The 25,503-nt window shown below is 41.1% G+C and overlaps 1 protein-coding gene across 1 annotated transcript in view; it reads left to right on the top strand.

The window, feature by feature from the left end:
- LOC306734199 (syntaxin-binding protein 5-like) overlaps positions 1–24,784 on the top strand; it is a gene marked incomplete at its 5' end in the record, with an annotated part of 78,274 nt that extends 53,490 nt beyond the window's left edge. Inside the window, 21 exon segments of the mRNA XM_079215536.1 lie at positions 2,966–3,089; positions 4,744–4,822; positions 5,376–5,530; positions 7,269–7,341; positions 7,590–7,737; positions 9,620–9,687; positions 10,460–10,500; positions 10,818–11,038; positions 12,436–12,617; positions 12,956–13,081; positions 13,428–13,579; positions 15,583–15,645; positions 17,604–17,657; positions 19,764–19,814; positions 20,844–20,869; positions 20,871–21,126; positions 21,298–21,667; positions 23,140–23,305; positions 23,668–23,779; positions 23,889–24,109; positions 24,665–24,784. Of these exon segments, the coding sequence (XP_079071662.1) occupies positions 2,966–3,089; positions 4,744–4,822; positions 5,376–5,530; positions 7,269–7,341; positions 7,590–7,737; positions 9,620–9,687; positions 10,460–10,500; positions 10,818–11,038; positions 12,436–12,617; positions 12,956–13,081; positions 13,428–13,579; positions 15,583–15,645; positions 17,604–17,657; positions 19,764–19,814; positions 20,844–20,869; positions 20,871–21,126; positions 21,298–21,667; positions 23,140–23,305; positions 23,668–23,779; positions 23,889–24,109; positions 24,665–24,706 (2,730 nt within the window). The 3' untranslated portion in view covers positions 24,707–24,784.
- Between the last annotated feature and the right edge of the window lie 719 nt (positions 24,785–25,503).

Here is a 25,503-nt window from a genome sequence, read left to right as displayed (position 1 = left end):
AAAAGATCTGACCCGAAAACTTTAATTTTGCCTATTTTTTTTAAAAAGAAACCTCAAAAAGTCCAACGTTTTTATTGTAATTGAAAGTTATAGCAACATAGCACTTGTTCTTTCTCTAATCATAACCGATGTTGGTGCATTATTTATTCTTGATATAGAAAAAGTCTTAATTGGTAAATTGAAGCTTAAAGGGGCTTGTTTATTTTAGGGCTTATGTAATATCCACAACACAACATTTGTTGTGTTGATTTCATGCCCCCAAATGTTTTTTTTCTGCTTCTTTTTAGATTAATCCTTTTTTTGGTTGAATGTTCTCCTGCTTGAGCTGAATTACCATTGCTGTGCCTGTCCTGTATGTGTGTGTAGCACTTAAGGGCTAAGCTGTCTTTGTGTCCCATTGTGACACAGTGCTGGCAGGTAGCTATTCTAATTAGGCTGTGATTTGCATGTTTATGTGTATGTCTCCTTCACCAATCTCAATTTGTGCATTTGTTTTCATCTTTGCCGTGAATTGTGTGTGTGGGGGGGGGGGACACACACTAGCTCTCAGACGTGTTGACTGAATTAGCTCATACCCCAAGGACCAGTATGTGAAAACTGACCTAATGTAATAAATCATGAATCATTTTTAATTGGCATTGTTTGATATGATGAGTACCATGTGTTCTAATTACCCTGCTCATTTTACAATTAAGAACAGTGCAATGTTCCCTGATGGGACTGTCACAGCCATCAATGCCCGGATAGATTTCCAGAATGTATTCTGTCAAAGCTTCTCTGAATTTTTCTCATACAACTGTGATTCAATTGTAGCAATGAATAGCTGCAGTTCATATCCCTTATCTGGGTTGCAGTCAACATAAACAAAAAGCATCTCAGGCATCTCAGACATCTCAGGTAACTCAAGTATCTCTTTACTAAAACGCAATCTATCAATAAATAAACCTTGAACAAGACCTGTCGATCGTTCACTATGTCCCAATGTTCATGCCGATGAATCACTTCTGGCAAAAAAAATATTGTCAAACTGCATCCCACCTGTCCCTGTCACTCTGCCTAGTGCCGACAAGATCTGCTGATGGCCCACATCCGCCATCAGCATTGATGAGGCACCTGAGCCATTACTCATTAAGCCTCCAGTTATTTCTAAGAAAACAATCGTCATGAAGAGGGAATTAGTAAACTCCAAAACTAAAGAATGCTTTTGAAAAGAACATGTTTAATTTATGCGCCTTTGTGGGAGTTAGAGGTAGTGAGTCATTGACTGTAATGAGATTATGTGAGGGGTCTCTGCAGCATGATGTCACATAGCCATAACTCTGTGTCCTCAAGCTCACGGTGACCTGGAGTCTCTTTGAGGGAACCAGGATAATGAGACCTTTTGAAAATCCCTCAAGGCTGTGCATCCAAAATCACCCACCTCGGGAAGTTCTCCACTTTATTGGTTTCATCTTTGTGAGTTCATGGTCAAACCAAGCAAGACTGTGATGGATTACATACTTTACCAGCAGGCAATAGACAGGCTTCATTACCCCTCAAAACATATAAATATGATACAATTTACGCTGGGACGGATACAATTAGAATTGTTGTGGTAAGCATATCACCGGTGTCACACAAGCAAGACTGTGACATTGGTTCCCCCACACCCTCTCATTTAGCTTTTATTCTGGAAAAACTCTTCACATTAAATGAGCAGCACCATTAACAACACACCAAAGGCAAAATTGATACACACCTAAACAAATCGCTTCAATTGGAAGAGATTGACTGAACCTGACTGTGTGCTCACTTCAAAATAGACGACGGTAAACATTCATGTCAGATGGGTGCTGGAGACGAGGCGAGGGAAATCACAGCTAAGTTCACACTTAAACAGTAAATAGAGCTTCAGCTTGAATATTAAATAGTGCACGATGGAAACAATGCACATACGCATAACCAACCAAGACTTTTTTGAAAAAACTAATTTTAACCGCTATTTCAGAGATTTTGTTCAATCTTTGTATTTCCCCTGACAAAGCCAGGTCTTTGTGGTGGGACATATTACTGATGCTGCAGGTGTTCTGGTATAAGAACATGGCCCCCGGGGCGGAAATTCATGTGACAAGCCTCGTAAAACTGCTTTGGAAGCTGTTGTTGAGCTTCACACAGATTTGGTGCACGTCATCATATTAACTCACTGGGTTAAATTTTGAGCTATGAAAAGGGCATCAATAAGCATGGCAGCCCTTTACTGGCATATATACTTCAGGCATGATGCGTTTGTATTTTTAATGATTGCTTGTTAGTAGATACATCATTGTGAACCAGGATTAAAACCACATCGAGACTGTTTCGATGACGGGGAGGATGAGAGGACAGAGCGAGCAACATTTCCCTAATTTTTTCCGGCCTTTCCGTATTCTTTTCGAGATGTATTTGCTTGTCTTTGTATATATTTTTCCATTTGGTCATATGTTTTGCTTTAAAACGGACAAACAAAACGTTTTCCAGTCAATATTGTAGATATTATAATTGTGATTACTTTCATTTTCTAGATTAAACTTCCTTTTTAAAAACACATTACTGACTAAATAATTTTTTATGATCTCCTCTTCTAACTTCTCTCCTTTTTTGCTTCTAATACAACCTTGCTCCTGGCATTCCTGAACAAAATGACCAATCCATTTCTGTCTTTTCTCCACATGCAGCAATGGGTGGTATAAGAAAAAGAAAAGAAATCATTCTAATACATGCATTTATGCCACAGGAAATACTAAAAGTCAGGGGCCAGACTCTTTTATCTCACTTCCACCATCTGCTCAAGTATATAATCCAAAGTCAAGGACGTTTAACCCCCACACGTGTACTGTGTACCGTATGGCGAACACACTTGTAGCTTAAGGTAGAAGGTGGCACACGATGCTTCATCTTGCTGAACCACTGTTTCCCCCCCCCATCCTTCTTGCATGTTGTTTCCTAGGCGATCCACTCAGTTGCCTGGCATCACGAGGGCAAGCAGTTCATTTGCAGTCACTCAGATGGAACTCTGACCATATGGAACATCAGAGGCCTGGGCAAGCCCATACAGACAATCACCCCACACGGTAAGGAAGGGGAAACACACGCGCACACACACACACACACTCGGTGGAGTGTAGTAGTAGACTATATATTTAAGATGGAATGATTCTAAACGGCCAGATGCATGATGGTCTTACCGTACAATACTTAGGTGCACTTCCTATTCCAACACTTTTGGTTGTGAAGAGAAAACATATTATTAGGATCTCTCATCTTTTTTTTACCATAACACTTTATGATATAAGGTTAGGTAATTAATAACCTCGTACTTCTTTTTCCTAAACATAAAGCATTTTAATCCCCCAAATAAACATCTGTAAACCATTTCTGTGCCTTTTGGGGGACAAAAGAAAATTAAAAACATGATTACATTCTCATACTTTTGGGTCAATTAGTACAAAACGTATTTTTATTAAATAAAAAATGCAGATAAATTGTTTGAATAAACCCCATCTTCATCTTTTTGAACTTGCTTGAACCCGAAAGTGTTAACCTCACCAACAGTATTAATTGTCATTTATTTACTTCTATTAGAATAGTTTTTTAACATCTCTGTTATATTATTCTGTCCTTTTTGCTGTGTTTCCAGTTTTTTTTAATGTATTTTTCATCTATTGTGAAGCACATGGTTCCTGTTTCACAATACATGATACATGAGCCTTTAGACACCTCTGTTAGTGATATGAGTCAGTCGATACCTCCCGAAAGATTCTCGCTCTATGTAAATCCCCCATCTTTTCCCTATTCCAATTAGAGGATTATTGTCAGTTCAATTATGTCCTGCCTCTGTTTGCTTTACTTTGTGTCTGCACATCCCTACATTAGTGCCGGTGCTCTGTTTATTTCCTGCGGAAAAGCAAGTCTGCTCTTTTGAAGATGCATTTTAATCCATACTCCTCCGTCTCCCCACACACCTACTCATCCCACAGAGCACTCTGACAAGTCACTCAGATGAAGGGACTGGGAGAACTAGACAGTGAGTGAGCAACAAATGGACAGAGAGAGAGAGCGCGGGAGTCAGAAAGAGGAACAAAGACGGGAATGAAATGAAAGGAAATAACTTCTAACCAGTTCCCCAAGCTGGTCTTGTGTGTAAGGGATTGCAGAAAGGATTTCACTACGCAGGCTTTTTAATTAGTTGTTTCTCCCACTGCTGCATACATAATTAGTTTGGCATTTAATCGGCATTATGCAAATGTATTTGACAGGTTTAAGTAAGACTTATAAGTCCTTCTTTAATTGTTTTTTATATATGTTATTTAGATGTAGTTAATAAAAGCAGTTCTTTATTATACATACCTGTTTTGTATAAACCTGCCTTAGGGCTCACTTTGGCTCTTTAGAAGCAGTGAAGATACAGTATATACAGCCACTGATGCATGTGCATTCTGATTTAGGGAGGCACAAATGTGATGGATGTGCAAAATAGATGGATTCTGTAAGTCGTCCATGATCGTCACACCTTCTTTGCATGTCCCTTCCCCTGCATTTGTCTTCATTCTTTCTGATGAATAGCCCTTTGTTATTCTTTGGCTACTGTTCAGAGCTGCAATTTAAGTGCAGCTCTGAACAGCTTCTAGGAAAAGAAAAAAATTAGATGACAGGAGGAAGAAGAAAAGAGAAGGTGAAGAGAGATGAACTGGCAAACTAAAGTAACTTCTGTCTGTTCTATTTTAGGAAAACAGCCCAAGGACGGGAAGAAGCCAGAGCCTTGTAAACCCATTCTCAAAGTGGAGTACAAAACCACTAGAATTGGGTATGGTCTCTCTCTCTTTCTCTCTTACACGCACACATACGCACATGCTCGGACATTAATATGCTTAAATATACAACACAGTAAAGGCAAACAACACATCAAGGTTGACAGGGGCTAACACCTCCTGCCAAGGCAATGTGAGTGACAACTTCAATGCATGTTTTTCAGACTAGGAGCTACCCAGAAATTATACAGAGACCTCTGTAATCTTTTGATAATAAAATAATGAAGAAAACACACCCCCCTCATTGAGTCATGGCATCATGTATCAGGGGTATTTATCGAATACAGTACTTTGTCCAGTTGCTATCATGAAAAAGTCTTTTATACTGTCTTTTTTGTAAAAGGCTATTTGTAGTCATGTAAGTTGTGATTTCACCTGTCAAAGTTAGCTGGTAACATAGTCCATAGAACATATCTACAGGATACAATGCACAACTTTAATGGCCATCGGCAGACCAATCAAAATAGGTATTTTCTGTGGCTGTAGTGTACATTGTATTTGTAGAAATCCAGTTAACTGTTTATATTTATGCTTGTGTGTGTGTTCCAGGGAGCCCTTCATGATCCTGTCCGGCGGCCTGTCCTACGACACAGTAGGACGGCGTCCATGTTTGACTGTAATGCATGGGAAGAGTACCGCTGTGCTGGAGATGGACTATCCAATAGTAGACTTCCTCACTCTCTGTGAGACACCATACGCTAACGGTGCGTTTGTGTTCATTGTGTTGTTGATGTGTTCTCACGGTGTGTGCATGTCTGTGTTTTATATTTGTGTATTTGTTTCACACACACTCATGTCTATTTATTTTTTTAATTATGTGGAATTACTTGTCTCTGTGTTAGTGTGTTTCTGTAAGAAATAAGAAATTTCCCAAGGGGAAAAATCCTATTCCAGTTTCATTATCTGACACACGCAACATTACATTTTCATTAAATCTATTTGTACACAATAGCCTTCCATCTAAATTATATTATGGTCTTATTTCCTGTATAGTTGAGTCAACCGCTAACATAAGTCAAAGTGGAGCTGAATGGTGTGGGATCCATAATGTATGTAATCCAGCATGTGAACTCCTGGGCAGGGTTATCTGGCACATATACAGCTACAGGCAAGATTAAGGAGTTATGTAATAATGGTGACGTCTCACTGGCAACCTGATCACCACTCTTTGATTTGGTAATGGACATCACTGGGTTTTTGAATTACAAAATACATGTTTGACTGACAATGTGTATGTCTGCACGTTTAAACCAGCGTTAGTGTGTCGAGGAGGTTTGATAATCCTTAAAGATCTGGCTGCAGATTACAAACAGACACAACTATGTATCTGAAAGCAAATGACAAAGTATTGTAACACTTACAAAGATTCAGAGGTGAAGGACAGCTCATAAACAGAAATACAGAGCATCGCTGCGTCATTCTCAGTAAATTAGATTGGATTTTAAGATTGGAGATTAATTATTTACTTAGGAAATATCAGTTTCATAAAACCCAAAGCTTGATTTTTCTGAAGCTTTCACCCACATCTCATAGCCTTCCTTTAGAGAAAGTTGTCTCTGTGTTTAGAAAGGCAAATAGACTTGAAAGAGATACACAATTATCATGTGTTTTAGTTTTTTTGTTTGCTGATAGCCTTGTTTATCTGTTTATGTTTTTTGTCTTTTGGGAAATCAGCATAATCACAGTTGTCCTTCTCAGTTCCCAAATGACATACGGACATAGAGATACTATCCAGTGGTCTAAAGTTACCTAAGATGTCACAAGAGAATGTGAATCACTTGGAGACCTGCACCAGGGAAGTAAAGTGAAGGAGACAGTGTGAGGTGTAGTGACAACAGTTGTCAAAGTGTTTCAACCTCGCTGTACTTTGACAGCCAGCTGCTCTACACAACAGATTTTTCTCTAAACATCAGTTTGCGTGCACAACACACTCATTGTGAATTACCATGGATTGTCTTCATATTGCATTCGTACTTTTTCTGTTAGAGCTTGATTATTTATTCATTATGCCATTGCTAGATACACATGTCCCCTTTATAAGTATTTATTATTTCCTCAGAATTTTTTACTCAAATGACTAGAATCGCAGCAGGGTTATCTGTTCTGGTTCCAGTTTTTTATATATATATATATATATATATATATATATATATATATATATATATCTGTGGATTGAACCAGTGCCTTTCTACTCCCAAATCAAACTGATTATATTTAACCAGAGCGATATCCCCCACAGACATAAATCTCATAGATTAATGAATTTGGAGCGTTAAGCGTTCCTGCCCTCACATCTCCAGGGCACAGATATGATAATAACATTTGCCACAGAAAGTCCCTGTGGTTTTTTGCAGATCTCAGGGGAGTTCTCTCTCAAGGAATTTCAACACTGCTGAACATGTGGTGTGATGAATGACTTGTCTCGCTGTTTAATCTGCGCAGATTTTCAGGAACCTTACGCTGTGGTGGTCCTTCTAGAAAAGGATTTAGTGGTGATCGACCTTGCACAAAATGGGTGAGTCTGACTATTAAATACCTCTTCATCATCTTTTGTTTCTTAAATGTGGGCTGTAATGTCAAAGTTGGCCTATTAGTGCTCATTAGCTTTATTATATACGTGATATACCTCGATGTGATATAACTTACTTTCATAAATCTTATTCTTTAGCATGCATGCAGCACTGAATGAGATTAATGCACTGATACTTGGCAGACAGACGCACTTCATTAAAAGTGACTTTGTCTGCGCCCTCTTGCTAACAGTTACCCCATATTCGAGAACCCCTATCCTCTGACTATCCACGAGTCTCCTGTGACCTGCTGCGAGTACTTTGCCGACTGCCCTGTGGACCTCATACCTGCACTTTACTCTGTTGGCTCTCGGCAGAAACGACAGGGCTACAGCAAAAAGGTACTATAGGAAGGCTTTTGGTTGTATCCCTACACATTGTTATCGGCGTTTTGTCTTCTTGTTCTGTTGGGGTTATCTAAATGGACAATCGTTCACCTCTTAAACATATCAGTGGTAAATATCAGGCTTTGGATACGGACACTTAAGAATTCTTTCCACATTTAGAATTTTGCACAGAAAGGGAAGAGGAAAAGGGGAAATCATGTGTGGAAGATGAAGAAATATTAGTTTCTTCTTTGTAGATTGGAAGTAGTGCAATCACATGGCATGCCTTTTGAGTTAAGTTTTAAGGAAAGGATGGGAAATATTCTTTGTTTATGGGTCCTTAAAAGTTACTTGGATTGAAAAAGTTTCCTGATAAGACACATCATCTTGACTAATTATAGGTACATTTTGAATTTCTTTGAAAGAAAAACATAATCTATTGTGCTATTATGCACATACTAAAATACTCTTAGTTTACCTGACAAATAAATCATTTTAATTTGAGAAAATGTATCAACATTTGCTTATTTTAGCCAGTACTTGACACTCTCCTCAGCCTTGGCGTTTTTTTTTGTTTTTTTTTAGCTAATTAGCAAATGTGAGCATGCTGATGTGGTGAACCTTGTTAGTATGCTCATGTTAGCATTTAGCTAAAAGTACTTTTGTGCCCTAGATAGACTAAAAGTCTACAGCCAGACTACAGACTTTTAGTCTATTCCTACAATTTGTGACATTAACAAATAACCAAAGACATTTATGGCAAATTATTGGCAAATTATACATTGTCTCCGCAGAAATTGCCAATTACAGCTCGTCATCATTGTTTGTTACCATTCCTTAAAAAGAAGCAGACAGGTTTTACCTTTAAAATAGAATAAATCACCACTACTTACTAATGAAACACTTTTTGAACACACCTCCCATCACAGTTTAATGATGTATAACAGAGTAATAGTATCCCGGGGTTGGAATTTTCCTTTGTGTCATTCTAGATAGCAGTGTCGTAAAAGAGCTAAATTAGAAATGTAAATGTTCAACACTAGGCCCTCTAACCATCTTGCCGTACTTGAAGAACAACAAGGTTATTGAATGAAGGACACATTAATACATACAGTATGCATATGTTTGCTACAAACTGCATGCATTATACGTTTATTTTGTAATGGTGGTGCTAAAGTTTATTTTTCAATGTTTGTGTGAAGTTAAACGCACGATATATAAGTGCCATATTACCGAACGATCGTCCTCTCTCTTTTACACCTCCTCTCTCCCCTCATTCTTGTCTCTTATCCCTGTATTATTTAAGACAGACCCCCTGCTCCTTTAGCCATTATGTATGCCTATGTTCTTTTCCCTGTCGCCTTGTTCTAGCATTCTGTTGTAAATGTCAGCATGTACTGACCCAAACTCGCTGCCTAGCTGCTGCTTTTTTCCCTTTTTTTTGTTAAGCCAAAGGCCTGGATGAGCTGCGGGAGGGCATTCTCACATAAAGATCACCATGAGTCATCCTGATGACCTTTTGTATGTGTCAACGTGTTCAAAGCCAAACCCCCCGCCAACACTCACACACGCTTTCAGACGGAGACACACACTCATTGACGTGCATAATGTATAATTGCAAGACACACTGAGAGGGTTACACAAAGGAACCCAGCGCCCTCCCCTTCCCACCCCCCCACCCCATGCATACTCACCAAGGTGCAGTTTTATCATGGCATCTATCTAAAATCATTGTGTATTGATATTGACACACTGTTTATTTTATTGGCATAGCAGTAATTCTATCTGTGGTCTCTCGTTCTCTCTAATGCACTGTGTGTGTGTGTGTGTGTGTGTGTGTGTGTGTGTGTGTGTGTGTGTGTGTGTGTGTGTGTGTGTGTGTTTGCTGTCAATCCAGGAATGGCCTATTAGTGGTGGAAACTGGGGTCAAGGCACACAAAGCTACCCAGAGATCATCATCACTGGGTAAGACAATACTGATTTCATTAGCATTAGCATTATCATCTTGCTGCAACTCAATTACTTTGCCCTCTCCTGCACCGTTAGGTCTCGACAGCAAAGGAGCTTGTCTTCAAATATTTATTTATAAAATATAGATTTATATATTCCAATCATGTGCACTGCGCTCATGTTTATTATCCCACTCTAAGCTGTCATCAAGGGGAGAATGGGCGTTTTTAACAGAACACACGCACTGAAGAAGTGACATTGAGGTATAGCTTTGGCAGTAGGAGGCTTTCACTCCTCTCCTTCCTCCCTCTCTCCTCACCCCTACACGTCGTATTACTATTCTGTACAAGCCTCTCTCTCTTCTTCTAAGAGTGCCACAGACTGCATAATAGTTCGCTCCCAATCCACTCAGATGTCCAAATACTTTTGGCCATATAGTATTCCTTTTGGTTACTTCCAGTTTAAACAACCTTGACGTATGAAACTCATTAGTACGATCTTTCTAATGGGGAGATCTATGGTTGTGTTCAAAGGATTAAACAGGGACCAACTTATCTAAGTTCATTGATATTTGGTTAGTTCTTATTGACTACCTAGACATCAGATTGTGTGTCTTCAGTTGGTATTCTAGCTATGTTTTAATGCTGCATATCTTACCAACTGATTTATTTTGATCAGCCTAGAGCTCAATGTCCGGAGTCAAGACCTCAGGTCACAAATTGATATTCATCCCTCTCTTGTTCCTCTACTTTTATCATTGTGTTTCCTTCATCTCTTGAATTCACAGGCATGCTGATGGAACTGTGAAGTTCTGGGATGCCTCTGCAAGTGAGTTCTCTCAAGGGCTAAGCTTTGTTTATGCGTCAATACATTGTAATTATGTATTGTTAAGCTTAGGGAAAGGAAACTACTTTAAAAACTAATATCGAAATGTTTTTTTAATAAACACTTTGAGCACCAGCCTTCACACTGTCAATATAAACACAATAAGTATTGTTTAGATTAAGTCTAGTAACAATTAATTACTTAAAGTTCAAAGCAGCACATTGCCTCTGATTTCATTTTTTTTTTTAGAGTCAGGTTGAGTCAGGTGATTTCCTTGGATTGCAGCTGACACTTTTCCCCTCTCTACCTTTCTACCGTAGTAATGCTCCAGGTGCTTTATAAGCTCAAAACAGCCAAGGTGTTTGACAGAAACCGGTCCAAGGAGGACAAGGGCAGCACCGAGGTGTCAGATGAAGACCCCTTTGCCATTCAGATCATGGCCTGGTGCCCTGAGAGCCGAATGTTGTGTGTGGCCGGGGTGTCAGCCAACGTTATCATCTACCGCTTCAGCAAACTGGAAGTAACTACTGAGGTGGTGCAGGTGCGTATCACTTTATCAGGTCTGAAATTGTACTGCATTTGTTTCAATACAATGACAGAAAATGCATCTATTTTCCCTCATATTCTCTTTTATTGTAAGACTCTTGCAATCACACAACCATAGACTCATCATGTAACTATTTTTCACCAATACATTTTGCTTGTATTTGTTATTGTTTTTCCCCCTCGGTACTCACTTTCTGTCCTGTTGTAAGAGGCAAAGACATATCCACAAACACACACATGCGCTCTAATATCTGCCTCGTCAAAGGCAGTACGGTTGCCATGCCAACAGACGGAGCAATAAAGCTAGACTGTCATTATAATCTGCCTTGATAGCCACGTAAGTGCTTATGGGAGTCAGTGTTTAATGATATACTGGAAAGAGAAATGTTGTTTAATCTGTGTGAGCATGCTCACAGCTCCTATATTACAAGTGAGAGGCTGTGTGCGTGCTGTTCATGCTTAGTTTCTGCTTTTCACTGGAGCAGCAGAGTGTTAAATTGGTAACCAGCAAGGCTATTTATTTATTGAGAATTTTGGCAAACATTTTTCATGTGAAGCCGTCACTGCTGTGGTGTTGTTGCTCGAGACTTGCTCTAAACAGAGGTCGCTTGTCAATCAAAGTGTGTGGGAGGTGCTGTGATGTGTTCTTCCTCGCAGGTCTGTAAATTAATATGTATTTTTTAGCTGGTGCCCTAAAATGTGTTCAGCATAGTTTGTCGTAACTTTCCAAACAGCAAAAGACTGATTCAAATCAGCCACCTTCCTTCCTGTTGGAAGCTTTTTCTGTGAATGCCGGTGAGCGCTGATGCATGTGTCAGAGGAATCTCAGGCCTGGGATGAGGATGAGGACTAGATATTTACTAGCAGTTAGCTGTAATTAGGAGAACAGCATCCTTTCCCACACGGTAGAACACCTCCATAACCTCACAGAAATAAAGGTAGAGGAGGACAGAGGCAGGCGGGAGTGAGAATCCAAAGAAGGGCACTAACCGCATGTCAGTGGGGCTAATGAGACTGACGGCATGCAAAAGAGAGAGCTGTGTGTGTGTGTGTGTGTGTGTGTGTGTGTGTGTGTGTGTGTGTGTGCGTGTGCGTGTGTGTGAGACTATGAAGGCAGAGGAGTAGCCTGCAGGAGGAGGACTTGGAAGGAATGGAATATTTCAGTTTGGAGGACCTCTCTGACTCTCAATCTGCCTACACACAAGCACAGAAACACGTGTCAAGCTAATCTCTATTATCAAAGTGACTTTGAATTTATGTGGTTGTCACTCACGGTGAAATTACTTTTCCACATCCTCAGAGGAATTCATGAAGAATAGTTGTTTACAAGAGTTTATGCTCTTTGAATAAATCTGCTAATATCCTCTCTTCTTCTGTGTGTGTCCTATACAGTTACTAGAGGTGCGAATGCAGTACGAGCTGAACGACATAGAGTCTCCAGACTGTGGGGGTGGAGGGGGAGAACAGACACCGGCACTTCCCACCCCCGGTGCCTCCCCTCAGACGAGCGGCCCGCCTTCACACCCCTCCACCAGCAGCAACAACTCTGACGGAGGCAACATGCCCTGCCTCAAGTATGAAGCACACACACACAAACACATACCGATTACGTAAACTCCCATAAGCACCAGGAGCCTTTGCACACATTCTCATAACCAATCATACACACAAGAGTCTTGTTTTTTTTGCCTCAAGCACTCTTGCACAGACTTAGTCAGCGCCTGAAGCATTCTTAGCCACAGCCTCCTCTTCATCCCATTGCAGCCACTCATGCCAGACCCTCAACACACACAACGGCTTCAGAACCACAGCTGCACCACTTGTCAGTCTCTTTATGAAGCCTTCTTTGTAATGTCTCTTTCCCTTTCGTTTTCTTGCTCCTTTCTGTGTTTCTCCATCTTCTTCTCTCCAGGGTGCGCAGTACCCCTCTGAAGCAGTCTGCAGGTTACCAGGTAGATTTGGTGGTCCAGCTAGTGTGGGTGAGCGGAGAGCCTCCGCAGCAGATCACAAGTCTGGCGCTCAACTCCTCCTACGGCCTGTAAGTATACAGACAGGAACACTGTAGTCAAGACTAGAACCAGGTCCTTTCAGTGCCCACTACTTATCCTCATGGCTGTATCATCTGAAGTGAAAAATTCTAATGAAAATATATAAAGACCACTTTTTGCTGTTTAAGCTCACGGCTAACGCAACAACCAGCCTGTCAACCCGACTTATGACAATTTTGATATTCCAGCTGTTTTTGTCCTCTAAAGATTAAATCAAAACTTCTAACAACGTTGCTATAACCCAATTATCCTTTTTCTGTGCCTTTTCATCTTTCTTTCTTTGACTTTCCCCCATCCTGCTTCTTCCACTGACTTCCTCTGTCACCCCTTCTCCAGTGTGGTGTTTGGCAACAGTAACGGTCTGGCAGTGGTGGACTACGTCCAGAAGACAGTGGTGCTCAACCTGGGGACGGTCGAGCTTTACGGCTCCAATGACCCCTACCAGAGACAGCCCCGCTCGCCAAGAAAGACACGACAGCCCTCTGGAGGTAATGAGGAAAAGGGATAGGAAGGAGAAGAGGAAAAAAAGAAGTCTAAACTTTTCTGACCCCGCACAGCAGTAGATGTTTTATTTCTTGCCATTACAGTGCAGCCACAAGAAATTATGTTCCACTTATTGTATTACTACCTGCTGTTTAATGCCCAGAATCTAAAGCTATTTATTTTATGTGGCACTGCTCATCTGTTCTTTCAGCCCCACTAGCTCAGATTGTTTAGCTTTGAAGTAGAAATGCTGAACAAAATTATTTAATTTTGTCCCCTCGTTTTTGAAATTCCTGCCATTAAGCCGAGATTGTGTCTCAGCATCTAACTACGCTGAATTGAGCCATGATTTGCAGATCCTGCTCCTGTCTTAAGGGGAAATGAAACGATAGGCTGACAAACACATGGCCAGTTTAAGGATATTTGGCAAAATAACTCATGATATAAACTGAGAGGCAAAATCAAAGGCGCATAAATAATATGAATACAAAAGAAACCGAATCAATGAAGCACATACCCACTACCACACAGCAATACAAATCCCCAAACACACACAATCCAGTAGATTCCCCTGCCATATCACATGGCCATACATGAAACCAACACACACACACACACACACACACACACACACACACACACACACACACACACACACACACACACACACACACACACACACACACACACTGATGACCTGAGAGCACTGGTTATAGTCAGTGAGCAAATCATTAGGTGCTTTATAGATTATTAGCAGGATTTTGAAGGTGATTCTTTATTGTACCGGGGGCCACTGAATGAAGTGATTTCAGTCATTTCAGTCCAAGTTTTTGTGTATGTGTCGCGACTACTGAATGAGCTGGAATCGTCCCACGGATGTTTTTGCATAATCCTGCAAATAGAGTAGTCTCACCTGCTTGAGATAAAATATATCTTGCTGACTTGCTCACTCTGTTTCAAAGACAGCGATGCCAAGTGTGATAGTGTTGTTATCAGTCTTTCCCTGAACATTATGATGAGTTTCAATAACTCCAAAGGTCCCAACATCCCTGAACTGACGTGAGAATGAATGAAGTCATACAACAACACATTGAAAATGATGCCATCTAGGCTCAGTTCACAAGGCTGGTACACAACAAAGACTAACTCTTTCCCAGTCCATCTTCTCTCTATCTTCTCATTTACACACACTCTCTCTCTCACACACACACACACACACACACACACACACACACACACACACACACACACTCTCTCTCTCACAGCCCATCCCTTTTACACACTGCAGCCTCATGGTACCACTGGTGGCTATTAAGATGCTTTCCGTACAGACACACTGCCACCCTGTGTTAGGTGACGGCAGTGCAGCTGCGTAGAAGATGCCGCAGTGTCATGACGACGCACTGCCCATACTTAAGCCAAAGTTTGATGGATGAATTAGAAAGCTGTGGCTGCTGAGGGATGATGTTTGGGGGATGTTTTTGATCGTTTATGCACACACATGCATGCAGGCACACACACACACAAACCACCGTACACATTCACTCTCAAACACTCTCTTATGCACATGCACGTGCACATGTAAATACACACAGAGCATCTGGTGTCACTGACTGGTGAGCAGTGGGCTGGCACCTGTCAGAGCTTGGCAAGTGTGAGCCGTAATCAGGCGTCCAGCTGTGTTTCTATGCCAACAGGGACTGCTGTCTGCTTGGCTTTCTGCCTCAGAGGACAATGACACACACACACACACACACACACACACACACACACACACACACACACACACACACACACACACACACACGCGCAAACACATTCATACACAAAAAGCAGTCCCAGTTGTTATCTGAGGGTCTCTGCAGTGCATTATAAAGTAAAAAGGTAATGTTACACAATCAACGAATGAACGTGAATGAACGTGAACAGAATGAACGTGAACGTAAATGGTGGTTCAATTTGACTTGCGCTATTTTACATCAATTGAATTGTATGATCTCTGCTGCAGGTCTGTGCGACATTAACGAGGGCTCAGCCACATCAGAGGACCGTTGCAAGTCCCCCACTTCAGGTAACATGTCCTTCAACGTCTTATTCAAGAAAAGTGGGAGAAATATAGCAGAGGTTTTGTGTTTTTTGAAGCTTTGTGGCTTTTCATCTAGACGTGAAAGCCAAGCGCTGAACCAGAAAAAAAGATATACGTATTATGCCACGTATTAAAATGCAAGAGGAACATTAGTTAAGGAGTATGACTAAAGTTTCAAAAGAGCCTCTACTTTTAATACTCTTTTATTGAAATTGTTGCTCATCAAACTGGAACTTAACAGAGTTTTTTTTTTGTTGCACCATACAATTGTCTGGCTGTCGACTTCATTCCACCACAGTCTTTAGAAATGCTCTTTTTGAGTTTATTACCTTACGTTTATGGGAGTATTTTCACCTTCGTGAATGCTTTCTTTTACCACTTTGCAAAGATCAACAGACAGGAATACATTTGTTTTAATCTCACATTGTATCCTGGAAAATGGGTTTATAGGCTGTGAACATTTCCAATCTCTATGATGCTAATTCAGTGTGACAGCTAAGAATTATACATTGAATGAAACCATAAATCGACATTCTGGAAGAGAAACCCATTCATTTACATTAATTAGAGAATAAGTTTAAAAAAAAGTAATTGATCAACATGAAGGGCCTTGGGTAGTTTCACATATAACTGCATAATTGGGCAAAATATACCACAGTTAAATATGTTATATCAGTCGCAAGAGGCTTTGAATTAACTTTTGGCTTTTGAGGAGGGATCTTCTTTCAGTTTCACATTTAAATGTCTGGGTGCCAGAACATGTTCATATTAAGCAGTTTTCATATCAGTGAATATGACCAAATGCAAACAAACAAAATCCATTTTCACTTAGTATATCATGCACCACAGCCACCGAAGACCATACTCTGTGCTGCAACAGGAAGATGCTCTGTTGCTCTTTTACTTGTCTCATTCTTAATCTACATCATTAGTATTTCAGCTGAAGGTGCTTGAAGAGAGAACAGCCCAGATCCATCTCATTAGGGGTAACTTGGCACTGAAAATAAGAAGATTTTTAAAAAGGTCAGACAGAAACAAATCTCAAAGTCTGTAGTCCTGCTGCAGGTATGATGTCTGTCCCAACCCCCCATGTCTGGTGCCACCAGACTGTGGTCTGATACATCTGTCTGCTCTGCATTATTCATAGGACAGAGAGCACGATTAGGTGTGTTTCTGCAGAGAGAATCTGCCCTAACAGTCATTTAGTCCTTTTTTTGTTGGTTTCTCCCAGTGGAAGAAACATATTTTAGATCTCTTTTCATGCAGATTCACCTGTTTTACCTTGAAAGACGTTGCAGAGTGATGAATTAAGACTCCATTAGTGCCAGGAGAGTGTCATTTAATACAAGAAAATCCTTGGATTATTTTTTAATTTGCATTCAAAACAACTTAAAATCACAGCTTATATGTATCAATGCTAAACCACTTACAGTATTAGGACGGGCGCTCTTGATTATGCATTTCATATTTTAAGGATTTACACACAGCACAAAAAAAACAAATCTATTGCCAATTATTACTCTCTGAGAAATAAAGGTGTTAAGTACCTTTTTTGGTTCCACCTGGAACTGTTTCAGAGGGTTCTGCCTAAAACCCAAAGGGCTATATCAAGATCTACCTGGGAAAGGTTACATCCTTCAGTTTTTTCCGGGTGCGAACAAGAACCCATCTCGGAAATTCTAACAAGAACCTTTTTGTAATTTAAGGGTAATTTTCCAGTTCATCAATGGCCCGGGGCTCTTGTGGTGCAGCGCAACCCACAGCAATCATGGTTCACAATCACAGTTTTTTTTGGAGGGGACTGAATTGTGGGCGTATTTGAGTCAAACCAGTGTCCTGAACATCAGAGTAAACAGCGACAGCTTGTGTGTAGTAAAGCCAAAGGGTGTTTCTAACTGCACATTTACTCTACTTTACTTCCCTCCCCCTTATTCCCCCAAAAGTGTTGATGTCAAACAGCAATCTACAGCAATTCTACAATGGAGGTGGTAGAGGAGGTAAGATTGGCCAAAGACTTTCACTAGAGGCTGTTTAGGCAAGAAGTCCAGATGTGTCCCCTCGTGTCTCTGTCCTGCGTGGCATGGTCTCCACATTGGGAAGAAATAGATTAGAGAAGAGGGAACCAAAGTTCAGCTTCACTTCTGGGTTAGCTTCTGTTCCACTGTCGTTCGGTTCTCACTGTATTGAATTTTAAACGGCATTTTAATTTTTTTAAATGTTATGGTGCTCATATTTTACATCTGTACTCAAGTACAAGGTTTAAAAATGGTACGCCGAGAACTGAAAGCTCATAGAGCAGAGGCCAACTTGGAAGCATGCAGGAATTCAGCTGTCTGTATTCACACAATGGAGCCTCCTTCCCTTAGACACACATTGCATGCTACATGTACGTAGCACGAGTGTCATAATGTAAATGTGCCTGTGTGTGATATCTGTCCTTACCTCCTACAACAGGTTCCCTGTCTACATTATGAGTTTTGATTGGCTCTGTCCATAGCGCAGTCTGACGACGGCACTAGCAGAGAGAAACTCATCTGTCCAACTGTGTCTTTGTGTACCTTCAGTGTGTGTTGATGAAGGAGATAATAACATATCAGCTGCTCAAAAGTAATGCGTTTTTTGCCTGTGGAAGGCCGGGGTTTGGGATCCTTCCCTCTTTCTGATCCAGGTGACAATGTGTAGGTGTCTCAAACGACCGCAAGATCAGAGACTGGAGTCTTGCCCTTGCCCAGACCCGTCCTTCTCAAACCAGCGTCATAGATTCTTTGAACTAGCATTGAATTGGTCTGAATCCTGTTAAAGGCCAGCTAAAAGACATATTTTATACATATTCTAAGCCTCAGAATATCCGGCACATTTTCCCTCTCTTTCCTATTTGCTTTGTTGCACCTGTAAAGGCAGAGACCTTAACTTTTTGTAATTATTTTTTGGTTGATGGAGTTTGGTGACCTTATGTAATTCCCATAGCTCCTCTTGACTTCTATTTCGTCAGAGTGAGTGAAAACATCTGCGTGGATATGCAGGGCCGCTAAATTAAAGTAAGAGTAAGCCATGTGTTCACTTTAGATTTGTGTCCATAAATTATGGACAGGAGCTGGACAACAGCAATCTTTTAAAACTGGATTATAGTGTTAGTTATTAAAATTATGTCTCTGGTACTTTAATTTAAATGGAAAAAAATGTAATCAAGTTAAACCCAACCCAATTTCAGCTTGAGGATATTAAGGATGTCCCAGACTTTTCAGTTTTTTTAATTTTTTTATATTTCTTCATTTGTCAAGGTGGGTTTCTGTCAGTTTTTGAACACAACAACAACTTGCCAGCCAGCCATTTATTCCCAGCCATTAGTGAACATAATATCTAAGTTAACACAATATTTGAATGTCCCCTTTCATCATATAGTTTCTCTTGCTTATCCTCCTACAGACAGAGAAATCCCATCTAAGACCTCCATTCATTATTGTTTCTATTTATAAGTTCACTCTGTTAAAAGATGGAATGATTTGAGCACCGAGTTACTAAACCCAATACATTTGCAATATATGCACACACACAGTAATCAACTCTATTTTGCACTAGTTGAGAAATTAATGAAAGAAGCAAAAATAAATAATATCTATATAGGTGACTAACGTTTGGCTAGCCTACAGTAACTATCAATAGACTGCTTCAGTAACCATCTTTTCCATTGTCTTCTTCCATTTCCTGTTCAGTATTTTCTGTTGCCTTCCTGTTCTTGATGCACGCTCCCGTGGCATGAAGGTCCTGAATGGCTGTGCAGTTGTGATGTATCTCACTGTATCAGTCCTCTCTTGCAGGGCATTGTGCAACCAGAGGTCACCTCCTTCGTTTTGTCTTTCACAGCATGATTCTGTGGTATACAGGGTTGTCTCCTTACGCAGTATCTTCTACTGTGTAAAGCATTTTGGCTCCTCTAGTCAATGAAACAATCCCCCTGGCACTTTGTTCCACAGCCTTTTGTCATTTTTATGTGTTTTAGCTTTGTGCACAATCCTAGCCCAATGCTAGTTATCTAGCTTTGCATGGCATCGTGTGTTAGCGTAGACGTGTCTTTGTAAAGAGGGATGTTCTCTTTTTTCCAGCAAAGATGTCACGGAAATTAAGCTTGCCTACTGAGCTAAAGCCAGACTTGGGTAAGCCTTGACTTGTCTCCAAACAATTCTTATGAAATGCAGTATATCTTTCTCACTTCAACTGGACTCATACATCCCATTAGTCCAGTTTTATCTGGTTATTAGCCTCAAAATTGGCAAGCTGAGCGGGTATTTTATTTAAGTTTGCATGAGACAAGAGTAGCACTGATCTGACCAGAATTGAAATGTATATGTTTGAATTAAATTCAGTGTGAAACTCCCACTTTTTGAACTTGGTGGGGGTTCTATTAGAGGTCAGTGGTGCTAAGCTAAACTATGCACACTCCATCTCACCGTAGTGCTTTCTGCTACTTTCGCAGCTTCCTCTTTCTCTTCTGCGTTCTTCATGTCTTTCCTTTCTCTGTCTGATTGGTACCTTGCAAATTGTCCAAATAGCAATACTGTCGCTTTAAAAAAATAGAGGTGTGTAGAGAGGTGTGTTCTCCTAAAGCACCAATAACATTGGATGGGACATTGTCGAATTAAAATGTGCAAGTGCCAATATATTTACCTGTATGGTTGTTTAAGAGTTCCAATGTTATACATATGTAACCAACGTGCCTTATAGACACTTTTTTCCTACTAATAAAACCACTGATTGGGGATGGAATGTTTTGAAAATGTTGGTTGGCCTGCGAAAATGTGCAAATGCATAATTGCTCTGGGTTTGTGTCTATTGTATACTATATTATATAAAGCGTGTATAATCAACCATCAACAAGGTTTCAGGTGATGCTGCTCTGTTAACCAATCTGTCAGAGAGATACAATTAGACCAGGCTTTTATATATGTACCCACTGTAAAGAAAGCAAGCCCATATTCTTGGATTTCTATCCATCTTAAGTGCCTTACAGAGTTCATCCTAAACAAAATACTAATATGTCTTGAGTGTGCTGTAAAATGTCAAAAGTTGAGTGTTTCATTTACCAGGACGCTGTGAACAAATGAACAGTATCCACATCTGTGTTCACTCTTTTGTGATTGTACTGCTTTGCGGGTGCTTTACCTCTCTCTGTTTTCTCCTTACTGTCCTCCTGTCTGTATGCCCGCCGCGGGGGTGCCAACCCATTAGACCACCGGGACAATTCTTTCAGCCGCTCACGCTCCTCCAGCGTCACCAGTATCGACAAGGAAGCACGAGAGGCCATCAGCTCCTTCCACTTTAGTGAGACCTTTGCCCGGAAGGGGGATAGCGCTTTGACACCCTGCCTGTACGTGGGCACCACTCTGGGCACGGTGCTCGCTCTAGCGCTCACATTGCCCCCTGCTGGGGAGCAACGGCAACTGCAGCCAGTTATCACTTCACCAACAGGTGGGTAATGGGATATCAGAAGGGAAGCAGTGATGGAAAATAGAGTAATGCATAGCTGTTATGTCTATGTCTATTATAAATATCAAAGTGAAAAGGTTTTAAAACCACAAGATAAAGTCACTGAATCTCAATTCAAATGTCAGTAACAAGCCTTTTCTTTCCATTCATCAGGCATGCTGGTGCGGCTGAAGGGCAGTATCATGCGGATGGCTTACCTGGATTCTACAGGTGCCATGCTGCCCCCTGCTTTTGAGCCTTGGTTTGAGCCCAACGTTACAGCAGATGGTGAAGAAAGAGAGAAGGTCCGTAAGCGCCGACCCGTCTCAGTGTCCCCTTCCACCTCCCAGGACCTCAACGAGAGCCAGTACGCTGTGGTGTGTTCGGAGAAACAGGCCAAAGTCATTTCCCTCCCCTCGCAGACCTGCATCTATAAACACAGTATCACAGAGACCTCCTTCATCCTACGGGCAGATGTGGTGACAATGAGCCAAGGCGTGTGTCTGGCGTGTTTCTGCGCCAATGGCCACATCATGACCCTTAGGTGAGAAACATGTCAGTCTGCACCAGTTCAAAATAGCTGGTTATTATTAAAATGTACCAATCAAAGTCAGTTTGAATGAATCATGTTCATATGATTAGGTTTGAGTAGTTTTGATTCGCCTTCTGTTGCTCTATATGCGCTGTATGGTTCATTACTTTCTCAGAGAACAGTATTCACACTTGACGAAAGATGCTGCAGGGTCAGTATTTTTGCCTGTTTTGCTCAGTATTGCCATGATGACCTGACAACATCTGTATTTTGAGTACAAAAAAGGACAAAAAAGATTTTAAAGAGTCACAGTGTCAATGTATATGCTAGCCATTGAGAGAACCATGCTAGTTTAGTCCTGACCAATAGAAGAGCGGTAGGCGGGCACAGATGCCTGTTTATGAGCTCATCGGGGTTGTGTATGAGGATTGAGATGGCAGTTGGATATTGAGCCATGTGTTGGCATTATTAGGAGTATTTGGGACAATCTGACCACACAGATGTACTATGGAGAAGTGGATTAGGCTGCAGATATAGTTTGAGAAGTTTATTAACATCTTGTAACTTGAAACTTGTATTTGAGTCCATTTGAATGAGTGTGAAACCAAGCTGACCACAGGCTTCACTTTTGGTTATGTTGTCATATAAGTCATATATACTACAAGTGTTGTTTAACAATATAATGGGATTAACAGAGTGTCTTAACTTTTAAAAGGCAGAATTAAATGCTGTCAACACACTCATCATAATATGTTCTCAATTCAACTTTTCTTTTTGCTCAAGTTGTCCTTCAAAGTCAGACACAAACTTTTGTCCTCATGCACGCCCACAGCCAACACTCAGTCACACCCTTTGACCTCTGTCCTATCCTCCATCCTCCTGTGACCCTGACGCTAAACTAATCCTTCAACACCAAAATAAACGTTCTAAATTTAACCTTCCAATTTAAACTGACGAAACTTCTCAAACAGGCATGCACACACACACACACACACACACACACACACACACACACACGCACACACACACACACACACACACACACACACACACACACACACACACACACACACACACACACACACACACACACATATGCAGACGTACCAGGTTGATTTTCATGTAGTGTATGGAAGTGTAAGGGTGGTGTCTGTTGCTCATCCTCATTAATCTTTATGTCCCTAGAGGAGAGAGACGGAGACAGAACAGCCATCCATATGGGTGTCTGACGAAGCGAGGATGCCCAGCTGTCTGCCTGTGCGTGCGTGCGTGCGTGCGTGCGTGGCGTGCGTGCGTTCAGAATGATGCACAAACATTGCCATCAATGTTTCAGGAAATGCGTGTTGAAAAACTTGAAATCAACAGTATTCTTGTGTTTTGATGCTGACCAAAGCTAAAATGTTAAAGGCATTTGTTGGCAGCGTTATAATATTCTTATAATAGATCTACAATCACATAAATCGTCTTTGTGTCCCCCTGTCTAGTGTGCCGGGACTGAGACCGCTCATGGATGTAAACTACCTGCCTTTGACAGACATGCGGATAGCAAGAACGTTCTGCTTCACCAACCTGGGTCAGGCCATGTACCTCTGCTCCCCCACTGAGGCCCAGAGGCTCACTTACAGCCAGGACACCTGTGAAAACCTACAGGTCAGTTATGTATGTATGCATTCTGTATGCAGAACAGTATGCATGTGGATTTAACGAGTCCTGGTTCAGGATGTGGCTTTTAAATCTCAGACTCATCCCATGTCTTGGGAGCATAAAAGAACAGCATACTGTACTGCACAGAAAGCATTTCATATTAAAGCCACCTGACATGAGCATGTCAAATAACTGAACAAAATAAAGGAAATATCTTTGAAAAACTGTCTATTAATATGTATATGTTACCTGAGCACACTGTGTGTGTAGTGTCCAGCAGTGGGGAACAAAACACTGTAAACATGGACACAGACAGTCATACTATACTGTATGTAGCAGGATGACATTTGTGTGTGTTGATGCCACAGGAGATGCTGGGTGAACTTTTTACACCAGTGGAGACACCAGAGGCTCCCAACAGAGGGTTCTTCAAAGGCCTCTTTGGTGGAGGAGCACAGTCACTGGACAGAGAGGAGCTATGTATGGCAAACCTACACATGCCCAGATATACAGTGGTTCAGTCCGTTGTTGATTCAACCTCTCACTCACACGTCTCTTGCTGTTTATTTCGTTTCCTCTCTTAACTCAGTTGGTGAGATATCCTCTGGAAAGCCATCCCGAAGTTTGGCCCAGCACATCCCAGGCCCAGGTGGCATTGAGGGCATGAAGGGAGCAGCGTCTGGTGTCGTTGGAGATCTGGCGCGCGCTCGAATAGCACTGGATGAAAGAGGCCAGAAACTGGGCGAGCTAGATGAGAGGACAGCTGCCATGATGGCCAGCGCAGACTCCTTTTCCAAACACGCTCATGAGGTAAACAGAAAATGATTCCAAGTCTAAGATCTGTCTGAAGAGAACAGTTAGCCCAATGTGACGTCGCAGAAAGGACACCCTAGTTGTTCCAGCTCGTACATAAATGTGTGTGTGTGCAGTGCCTCACAGAATTAAAATGAAAGTCTCGGCTGAAATAAATAGTTTACTCAGAAATACTCTTCTGTAGGAGATATTCATACAAGTTTGTATATGTGTTGTTTTAGTTTTAGTTCTAATTTGACCATCGTAGTTACAGTAGCTGTGTGTTTCAAACAAACAGTGTTATTGACTTTTTAAGAAAAGAAGAGCAAAGACTGTATCAAATCAAACGTTTGTGAGAAATGTCAGAGTGATCTGCCTTCTCAAATTATTTTAGAAATTCCAGTATTCACCCACTAGAGGGCAGTATGTGTCTGTTGAAAGTTCACAGTACTATGGCTGTGTAAGTCCCCTGGAAGACCGTTTGCCCTTGAATTCATCATGAAACTTAGAAGTTGGGAAGGTATTCCTCATACTTGAAACATGTTCTCACTCGAACATTTCCTCTGTTTCCAGATGATGCTGAAGTGCAAAGACAAAAAATGGTACCAGTTCTGATCAGTGACAGGGGAGGAGCAGAGCTCCATGGACACAACTGTCACCTTCCATTGGCTCATCTGGACTCACCGTGACCCCCGCCCATCCGTCTGTCCATTCATCCATCCCTCCAAGCCTTCTTCACTGGGACACTTGGGATTTTCTTCCCTAGCACAATGTTGAATACTGTTCTTACCTCAGTCTTAGGGTGGAACTGAGGGGTAGACTGGGGAGAAGGACAACCTCAGAGGGAGCAAATAAATGGTGTCTTTTATTATGTTTTTGTCTCTTTGTTTATCTCTGTTCAACTTTCCTCCGAGGTCGCCAATTGGCCTACGCACCTTGAGATTCTTCATTCTCACATGCCAAAATGTCCTCTATTGTTGTCTCCACTCCGAGCCCATCGGGGCCAGTATTCAAACCGAAGAACATAGGTGAAAAAAAGACAAATACGTAATGAAGAAACAGACTACAAAAAATTCTTAAAATGTAAAAAGAAGGAAAAATAATCTAAATACATCATTATATATACATAAATCTAATAAATGTGCAATGCTGTATCCACTTCAGAGTGACAAGTACAAAAGAAAGGAATAACCCATCGAGGAGACAAGAGCAGGGTGTGAAGGCCGAAGAAAGTGGCGTTGGAGAGCCACAGGAAGTGCTGTGACAGTGACGCCTCCTCTATGCAGAGAGTCAGGGGGATAAAAGCAACCTATTTTGATGTACACTGGATATTTCGTCATCTCGCTCAACCTCTAGACTCTCCTCTGTATCTTACAGACTTTCATATCGTTACCAACAGTGTGTGCGTGTGT

Source organism: Taurulus bubalis (genome assembly GCF_910589615.1).
Source record: "Taurulus bubalis genome assembly, chromosome: 3".
NCBI classification, from domain to species: Eukaryota; Metazoa; Chordata; class Actinopteri; order Perciformes; family Cottidae; genus Taurulus; species Taurulus bubalis.
Note: the sequence above shows the minus strand (reverse complement) of the source record. Positions and strands in the feature narration are given on the sequence as shown.